At 36.9% G+C, this 10,483-nt stretch overlaps 1 protein-coding gene across 2 annotated transcripts in view; it reads right to left on the bottom strand.

Annotated features, from left to right (window-relative positions):
• Window positions 1–3,772: 3,772 nt before the first annotated feature.
• The window catches only part of TENM1 (teneurin transmembrane protein 1), an 806,315-nt gene continuing 799,604 nt past the window's right edge, over window positions 3,773–10,483 (bottom strand). For both annotated transcript variants that reach the window (XM_060293028.1, XM_070044740.1), the window contains one exon: window positions 3,773–9,088. In XM_060293028.1, coding sequence (XP_060149011.1) covers window positions 8,330–9,088 — 759 coding nt within the window. In that variant the 3' untranslated portion in view covers window positions 3,773–8,329. The remainder of the gene's footprint in view (window positions 9,089–10,483) is intronic.

Genomic DNA, 10,483 nt, shown 5'->3' with positions numbered 1-10,483 from the left:
AAGCAGTCTCCCTATCAGGTCGCCCTACAAGACCATTGGAAGCTTACAGGTTACATTAATTTTTAACAATTCCAAGTAATTGTAACCTAAGTGAGAGCCAAGATTGTAGGCAGTGATGGGTATTGGTATTTTCTTCTCACATTTATATTTTCATGACTCTTACAATTCAATTATATGTCAAGTTGCTTCGGGCCTCATAGAATTCATTCACCAGCAAACACAATAGGCACTGGGGTAGAGAAGTAAAAACACCTGGCCTCCACGCTCAGGTAGCCCCCTGCCTAGTTGGACAAGAAAACAATAGCAATAAAAGACAATAAAAGAAAATAACAATAAAAGACAAGAAAATAACAATAAAAGGTGGTAAGTACATGGTAAGTCAGGGTCCCAACATGTAGGTAGATCTTTTTTTTAAAGGTTCTACTCCATTTATAGTTATTATAAAATATTGGCTATATTCCCTGTATTGTACAATATATCCTTGTAGCTTATTTTATACAGAATAGTTTGTACCTCTTAATCCCCTACCCCTATATTGCTCCTCCCCCCTTCTCTCTCCCCACTGGTAATCAATAGTTTGTTCTCTATACCTGTGAGTTTGCTTCTTTTTTAAAATATTCACTAGTTTGTTGTATTTTTTAGATTCTACATATAAATGATATCATACAGTATTTGCCTTTCTTTGTCTGACTTATTGCACTTAGCATAATACCCTCCAAGTCCATCCATGTTGTTGCAAATGGCAAAATTTCCTTCTTTTTTATGCCTGAGTAGTAGTCCATTGTATATATATATATACCACATCTTCTTTATCCGTTCATCTGTTGATGGACACTTATGTTGCTTCCATAGCTTGGCAGTAAATAATACTGCTGTGAACATTGGGGTGCACGTATCTTTCAAATTAGTGTTTTTGTTTTTTTCGGATATATACCCAGAAGTGGAATTGCTGGATCATATGGTAGCTCTATTTTTAGTTTTTTGAGAAACCTCCATATTGTTTTCCACAGTGGCTGCACCAATTTACATTCCCACCAACAGTGTACAAGGGTTCCCTAGGTGGATCTGTCTTTAAAGGAAGAATGAGTTAACCCAATACTCTGGCCCATGGTCCATAGGAAGCTGGTTCATTATAAGTTTCATTATAAACCAGTAACTTGGAATTCTGGGTTGTACATGAGAGGTGGTGAGCTTGGTTAATAATTAGCGAACTTCCAAGAGACAAAGCTACTCTCTCTGCTGGCAACATCTGACTTCTGAGCATTTAACCTGGATGCTCTGGGAGTGCAAAAGTGGGGTATAGCCACAATGATGTATTGTGCTCCAGTTACCATTTCTGGAAGTAAAAGCATCACTTTAATTTGTAAAGGAATTCAGAAAGCTGACTTTCCAAATAAAATGCATATGTTTAGATACTTTTTAATTATTTGTAGCTTGGGTTTAAATTTTAATAGGTGTAACTAATTTTTACTCTAATTTGTTCATTATGGAATAATCCTAAATATAGGAATTGTTTGCATGTTCCTTTACCAGGGCCTTTTTTGAATTATTTATGTTTTCTCATATTTTAATAAAGTATTTGAAATCTTTATTTTTCTAATTTGTCTTAAAATATTCCTTTCAAAAGTATTCAAAGATAGGTGCTATTAATATACTAAATAAAGCATCGATGAAGGTCATCTTATCTTATTGGACTGATTCACTGAAAAAGGTAAGTGCTTTTCTGATTTTGCTATTGTCAAATTTTCCAGTTGATGTGCCTACCCACTGTTTTCTTTTGCTGGCCTTTTATTCATCAAGTTTTTTGCACTTTTTCTTTCCTGGCATGAGCATCCTTGCTATTTCCCAGTACATAATAGCTTGCACCTTTACAGAAAGGTCATATCCTTGCCATATCTAAAATATTGCCATGTTAACATATACCTGTAAGATGCTGAGTAAAGGTAGAAAAATGCACATATATTTCTAAGTGCACACCTTTCTTCAGAAAAAAACGTGTGTCAGCAAGCCCACAAGGAACATGACAGTTTATCAAATACTTGTTCATTTCCTCTGAAATTTGTTCTGAAGAGATAAGGTCAGTAGGGAGACAAGCTTAGGTAATTGTCCATTTGGCTGTTACAGGCAGGGAACTTTTGTGGTAGTACATAGGTAGAATAGGTCTACAGAGGATGCCTCTGATTAAGTCTTCTGGTATAAATCAAGGGCTGGATTTAAGATATTATTTGTGGTAGAATGGATAGAAAAGTTAAAATGTGAGAACCAGCTTTAAAATCTGTTAAGAATGTTTAGACATCAGCTTATGCTTTATTTGATTCACTTATTGAGTTCAGAATCCAAAGTCTATTAATAATAAAACCCATATTTGCCCTTGAGCATTTCAAGGTTACAGATGCCTAGTCTTCCTGTTAGTGGGCTGTAAATTCAACTTTGTCACCTATGTTTGCCCTTGCAGTAAATGGGACACCATAATTTTGCAGTTTGCAGCTCAGGGTGAAGTTAAACTGCCCAGTTTGGACACTTTCATAATTTGGGGTCATTGGCCCAACTTGCAGTAAAAGGCTGAATTTTCATCATTAGGTCATTTGCTTTTTAAATGAATATTTTTATGTGGAAAGAATATACCCTGATCGACTGGAGAGAGCCCATCAACATCGCAAATGAGACTTGAATTTGCTTTTCGGCTTTGTCACCGATTATGCCAGTGACCTTAGGTAAGTCAGTCCGTTGCTGGTATTGCATTTGCCAAATAGGAACAATTAAGTCTTGCTCACCTCACAGGATTATTGAGATACTAGAATTATATAAATTTATGGTAGTAATATTACTAAATGTTTAAATAGCATTGATATTTAAAGATCTCTAAAAGTGAGGGTGAATAGGGAAGGAACATGGAGAAATCCCTTATCTCCTTTATAATTTTCTCCACGTAGGAGCTCTTGCTTCTTTCTTTTTGTACTGAGGGTGGGATGCATATTTTGAAAAACCAATCTCCTGGTGTTACTAATATCCCCCAACTCCACTCCCCACCCCCATTGCTTTTTGCTGATTGGTGTGTTGAAACAATCAGGATTGTCTTCTGCTCTGTCAATCTTTTCACTGTATCTCTGTATATATCAGTGAATAAAAGGCAGCAGGGCATTTTAGAGTGGTGTAAATTCCAGGATTCCAAGCAAGTTTCAGTAACAGGCTGTTTGGACTATAGGTACCTCATTACTATCAAGATGAATTTTGGAAGATCTGTTGGCCAGCCTTCCCAGTGTCACTCGTAAATGTCTTTTTGTGAAAAATAAGTGCCAATGGCCATTGTAACTGCCCAGGACTTCGGGCCTCAGAAGAGTTGTTTTTTAGTCTTTCCTGATTGCCTCCCCTGCCCCATTCATTCTTTGCCAATGCGTTGGGTTGCCCTGCTCTCCTAGCTCCCTCCCACCCCTGTTTTTCAATTCTTAATTTTCTTTCTATTGCCCAGAAAGGCATCAGCAGGAGAGAGAACCTTTATGAGTCCTAGCCTAGAGGCATTTAAACTTGAAACAGCTACTCTTTTTTTATTTTTATTTTTATTAAATGGTCATTTATGGCAGAGATCCTATATGTATGAAAAATAAAAGTGAAGAGGCGTCTGCTTAGGATTAGTGCCTTTTTGACTTATGCACCTATATTTTCAAGGTGATGTGGTTTTATTGCTCCCTTTTAGGGAGCCACTTTTCAAATCTCAGGTGACCAGACTGACTTGAGAATGCAGTTTGGCGCATGAATAAAATGGGACACAGTGTTCATTTGCAATTTTATTTTTTAAAAATGAAATATTCAAAGTACTTTTTTCTTTCAAATATCGACACATAATGTTTAACTTTAAATATTTACAGCATGTTGTGATGCTCTTGTAGAAAAATGCATGCTTCTGGCCTGAAAGCCAGAGCAAAATGCAAAAGACCATTTAACTGCAGCCAGAGAACATGAACCTGTACAGTATCCAGTCACTTTTCAGCACAGGATTGAGAGCAGGAATACAAAACTGGAACCTATTGTTTCCTAGCAACATGGCTCAGGCCATTATAACACAATTTCCTGTATGATTAGAACCTCTAACTGTTGTTATATAGAAACTGAAAATCTTGGCATACACTGTAAACATCTTTACTTCTCATGAGAAAGTAAGCAGCTAAAAAGAATATTTTTCTGACGTAAAGGCTATACTTCTCTTTTTCACCTTCTTTCTTACTGATGCTTTTGCCAGAAGAATAGTAAAGATTTAGACATTGTCATGAATCATACAAGTAAAATATTTTCAAGGACACAATCTGATATACTAACATTTATTTAAGAGGTTAAAGTCCACCACTAAATCTAAGGAAAGATTTTTTTAACTGCCAAACACGTTTCCTTTGACAAATAATGTAAGATGACAACTGCCAAGACAAAATCCACAGCAAGTTTAACTCTAACTATTTTCAGTTACTGTTTAGGAAGTAATTTCTTCTTACACACAGTAGCATAGTTGGTCCTTAATAGCTTTCACGTGAAGGACACACTGAAACAGTCACTATTTTGTGGTTGAATTCTTTTTTGTTGTTGTTTGTTATTTTCTGGTTTTTTTCTTTGTTTTGTTTTTTTGCTTTTTTTGTTTTTTTGTTTTTTTGCAGAATAAAGAACCTTACAGAAGGCTGTGGAAGCGCAGTCTGAGATCTGAAGTACTAGTCAGGTCAGCTATGTGTACGTGAGTTCCTCTAAGAACACAAGAACGTTGCATCCAACCTGTAGCCTTCTGTTTTTCCACAAGCTATAATACTCTCCAGTCTCTCCAAAAGTTCCTTTCAGTACTTGATTACTGTACTTTTGCTTCCATTACCACTGAACTCCATTACAGTTGCCCTTACAGGAACATATCTTTATAAATGCAAAAACTTTGCCCTGACTCTCTTAGGTGCTATTACAGTAGGGCCTGGTCTGGTTAAAAATTTTTTTAAAAAAAGGAAAGAGAGGAAAAAAAGTAGAAACAACATGATAGGATGCTTGAAACTGTGTCAATAGTAATGAAAAAGGACAATCTTACAAAAATTAGAATTAATTGTATACCTCTCTACATAGCATGTGAATTCCAAATTATACATCATTAAGTTTTCATACATTTGGCTATGTTGTATATATTATATTATATATATAGTCTATATATTATAGATCTTCTAGATAAATTGACAGTAAAGGACACGCTTATTTTATACATTATTTTGTTGGGTTAAAAATAAAACATATGCCTATTTATATGGTGAGTGTTTCACTAAAAATTAGTATGAATTGGGCTTTATATCCCTTTCCTTCAGGAATCATGCTTCTAATCAGTAATGATTAGAATGACAACTAAAAATAAATATATTTAAATGTCTGTTCAACTGTGAACTTTTCAGCTCATTTGGATCTCTAGACTGTAGTGCAAGAGTCAAAACAAAATAAAACAAAGCACAAATAAAATGGGCCTAACTAGGAAAAAGAAACAACCACGGAGTATTCCCTGCCTCCGGCCCAGAATATTCTTCATAGGAGAGCCCAACTGCTGTGCTCTCACTTGAACTTACTTGAATGGTGTGTGGCTGTGTAGTGTCAGCCACCTGTCTTCTGGGTATGAGAAATTCATATATTTCTCTTTAAAATGCTTTTACTTTCATCAAGAAATACAAATGAATTGTTCTTTCATTAATTTAAACTTCAGAACTACAAGTCAATAAAGGCATCCTTTGTATTCACATGAATAGGAAGTGATGTACTCAATATCTCCATGTTCTTATTAAGAAATGCCAAAATGTTTCTCTTAGATTTACTACTCATTAGTGCTAACCTTTTGGGTTTTTTTCTCTTTCCTCCTAAAAAACTTTGGAAGTGGTAAAGAGAACAGTAATAGTTCAAGGCAGTATTAAAACCACAGCTCTAAGTGATAAAAAGTGCATTTTCTGAATATAATACAAATATAACTTTAAGAAACTAAAGGCACAAATTAAATATGTATTTCAAACTAGAAATGCACAGTTCATGGTAATTACTATTAAGTAAAAGCTTCAAATACTTGTTTCTAATGGATATTTAAAGCAGTTTGAAAATGATACATCATCAGTGAATTGCAAAAAAGTATAATCGCTTAAAGTATAAGCAAAATAGACTCTAATATTGACATCTTGGATTAGTGATAAAATACATCATCACATTTATGAATGCACTCTTTATATACAGTTCATAAGTTACTTTTCCATTGATTTAAAAGAACATCAGAGGTTCTAGGAACTTAAGGTCCATTTTTAGGCTGGTGTGGAGGTATTCAAATTTTCAACAAGTTTGCTAGTAATTTTAGATCCTGTCCTGAATAAATACTATACCATTAACACAGGCCTGATTCAGGGGAAAAAAACCCCAATATGAGTTCATCGTGAATTCTTTCTCTCTCTTGGAATACATGTGTAATCCCAACCTGAAGGTTTTGAAAATGAAATGTCTGGATACACCCTCCCCTACTGTCAGCGGGCCCTTGCCTTTCTCTCACTCTTTGTGTAGTTAGGAGCCAGACTCTTTAAAAACCTTAATGTGAGGCTGGATTCTGACTTTGCATATTTTCAAAAAAGACTGTCATCACAAAGCAAGGCAATGACCCCACACTGCATTTAGGTAGTGGCTGGAAAGAATCCAAACTGCGACATTCCATCATAAATTCTCCTTCAGACATAGTGAGTGTCCAGACCTGGTGATGAAAGTGCTGAAGCTGGCTCAGGAGAATTTTCCACAGGCCACATTGTGCTGTCCTGTATTTTCATTTGTGGTAACTTACAATTGCACAGCAGTTTACAAACTGTCTCTTTGTCACTGGGCACAAAACTCCCAGCTCACCAAGGGGCTTCTTTTACGACAGGATTCATACAGATTGAGAAACTGCAGCTGATATTAACACTAATCCTGATCTTTTCTGCATTTTAAATGATTGTAGAACAAAATAACCCTTCCTGGAAAATAGCTATTTTCCTAGGCAGGAGAGATGATTAAATCAAAAATAAATGGGCAAAGAGAACTAAAATAACTAACCATATAAATTATCTTAGTAAAAAATAGTCTGCCTCTCTATAATTAGTTGAAATGTTTTAGGTTGGAAAGGACTCACTTAATTAAATTTCCTATGGCTGGGAGATGTTCAATACAGAATTGCACATTTGAAAGATAAATCTAAGTGGGGTGAAACAATGTGGCAGCAACTTCCCGTGATGTTTAGTTTGGTCTTCCCTTTGGTACTTTCCTTTCACCTTAGTACTATGTCTATTTTTTTTTTTAAAGGTTTTTGGCTCTTATGAATTTCTGCAGTAGTAGTGAGTGTAATGTGTCGGCATCCCAGGCATGTATGCCTGTGAAAGCCTATTTTTTTTTTTTGTACCAGAATCACACTTTGTAGTAAATTACCTTTCATGTGCACAAAACCATTGGATTAGTGTATAAATACTGAATCACGAATGTGAAACTATGACCAAAACACACCCTATATATAAATGAGAAATTCCTACCCAGGTTAATAAAAGCTATGTTTTCATGACACTAATACAGCTGGACAACTGAGTACAAAATGTAGTCAAAACAAGTTGGGTGGGAGGAGTTACATTGGCCAGCTGCCTTGGTATCATGTACACACGAGCAAATAGTGGCAATTGGGTTTGGTGACCACACCCACAGGGAAGCGTGGTAGACAGAACCCAGCCACCACACGCCAAAACACAGCACAACAACATGGCATCTATTTCAACAAGCAAGGAGGAATCATCAGGGATGAAGGGCAAATGGGTCCTGACTCTAGGAGATGGTGGCCGAAGACATTTTACACTTCTTTCAAAGTTTCCTATAACAGATCTGGAACATGTGAAAGAGCTGGCAGTCTTTCAAAATGCAAGGTTCAGATATGATTGCACCACCTTTCAAATAGCCCGCAAGTTCTGCCAAAAGCTGAATATGAAACCACGTGTCACAACAGACATAGAGAACCTTGGGTTCTTTCTTTATATTTGAACATCGGCATGGTTCCACAAATTGAAAGCGGTGCTTGCTGAAAAAAATTTTTTTTTAGTTGAGTTCTACTTGTGTTATTTTGAATACTGCCACACAAGAACTAAAAATCTCTGTCATTTCTTAAAGAGTTTAAACAAACAATATTAAAATACCATCTTCCGTCACATTGAAAGGCAGTTGGATATGTTTCTCCTCCATATTTACATATACAGAGTTCTGATCTAGAAAACCAATACAATAAACCATTTTATGTTTTAAAAACAGGCAGTCTTTGGTGACGCAAAGGCAGAGATTTTTTTTGTTACCTCCTGCCTATTTCGCTCTGTCTCATAAAGTGAATATTGTTGGCACTGTCAGAAAGTTCTAAATACTGCTCAACAGACAAAACAAAATACCCATCATAACTTTGTACTCTCCCAGTGCTCAGCAGCTGCTGCTTTTCCCCCTCTGTCCATGCCCGGATACCCTCTTCCCCTTCTTGCAGCCTTCTTTGCTCCTTAGTCCAGGCCTGGGCCACAGCACGCTGTCTGGCGATCTCCAACACGTGATTCTTTTCCTCTTCGACAGTTGTCCCATACCGGATGTTGAAACACAGAGCCCCGTGCTGGAGCTGGATATCTGCAAACCGTCTAGTCCTCCCATTCAACACCGAAGTCATCTGGGACACAGTGACATTGACACCATTCTCCAGAATGCGCCTCCCCCCAGTGTTCCCGATGAGCACCAGGTCTTCCTCCAGAGACCCAAGCTTAATGAAGTAGTGCGTGTCCCTCCCCTCTATGGTAAAATGTAGGTTTTCCAGGTAATGAGCATTATTGAGAATGGCAGCCAGCCGCCTGCTATCTTCATTGGCTACTCCTATAATATCGGCTGTTACTATGCCATCCTTGATGGCGAATTTTATACCTTTGCCGAAAACAGAAGGAACAGCAGCAAACCTTGGTTGCTTCCCTCCTTCAAGGCACCGTCCATCATTATATCGGGGAGTCATAGGAAGTTGGTCCAAGGAAATGAAATTCCTGAGCTGTTTCTGGAGCTCACACTGGATACCCAGGATGGTCTAGGAAAGAAGAAAGGCACAGAGCAAAGGCAGCAGACGATTAGACACCTAGCATACGCTTGGTCACTGTAGAAAGCAAAGGCTTGCCAGGTTGCTTCCTTCTCTCTCTAATTTGCTGGTTTGTGATTTAAAAACAAGCCACGTTTGGAATCTCTTCACCAGAGCTTTGGAAAAGACTAACAGGTGACTTGATCACCTGGCATATATTTCTTGATATCTTGGTGAGTTAAGAGTTAAGCATAAGCAAATACGTTAAAACTTGATACCACAGAATCACAGAGCTAAAAGGCACTTAAGTGGGTCTAGTTCCCCCCAAACAAAGACATTTTATTTTTACCCATTCAACGGACACTGACTAGCTGTTTCTTATTGGATGTAGAGTAATACATTAGCCACAGTGAGGTATAAAGAGACGGTATAAGGCATCATTCTTGCTTTCAAGTAGCTTATGACCTTATAAATCACAAGGGCAAATCAGCAAGTCCATGGATCTTTTTATGTGGATTTAAAAAAAAAACCTTTTTACTATGGCAGATTTCAAACATACTAAGAAATAAAGAGAAGAGAATAATGAACCTCCAAGTATCCATTGCAAAGCATCAGAAATTTTCAAAATTTTGTTAAACTTTTTTCAGGACGTTTAATTACAAAAAGCATTTACATGTTATATGTATTTACAAAAAGGGATAAGCCTATAGTACTTATTTAGAATTTCGTTTCCTTTATAATTTTTATACTTGAATTTCAAGCCCTCTCACCCCAAGTTTCAGTTTTATTTTGTTAAAGCCATTTTTTTTGGCAAACACAGATATTCCTCTTTCTTTCAGCTAAAAGATAAAGTTCTTTTCTTGTTGTCATTTGTACCTCATTAAGTGATGGAATTATCTGCCGAACCTTGAATGTTTTGGTATTCCTATTTTTCCAGAGACTTTCTCTCTGTAATATTTATTATTTTGCTTCATTACCCTTGTATACTGTTTTTTCTTGTTTTTTTTTTAACATCTTTATTGGAGTATAATTGCTTTACAATGGTGTGTTAGTTTCTGCTTTATAACAAAGTGAATCAGTTATACATATACATATGTTCCCATATCTCTTCCCTCTTGCGTCTCCCTCCCTCCCACGCCTCCCTGTCCCACCCCTCTAGGTGGTCACAAAGCACCGAGCTGATCTCCCTGTGCTATGCGGCTGCTTCCCACTAGCTATCTATTTTACGTTTGGTAGTGTATATATGTCCATGCCACTCTCTCACTTTGTCACAGCTTACCCTTCCCCCTCCGCATATCCTCAAGTCCATTCTCTAGTAGGTCTGTGTCTTCATACCCGTCTTGCCCCTAGTTTCTTCATGACCTTTTCTTTTTTCTTAGATTCCATATATATGTGTTAGCATATAGT

Source organism: Globicephala melas, chromosome X (genome assembly GCF_963455315.2).
Source record: "Globicephala melas chromosome X, mGloMel1.2, whole genome shotgun sequence".
Lineage (NCBI taxonomy): Eukaryota > Metazoa > Chordata > Mammalia > Artiodactyla > Delphinidae > Globicephala > Globicephala melas.
This window is presented reverse-complemented; position numbering and strand designations above follow the sequence as displayed.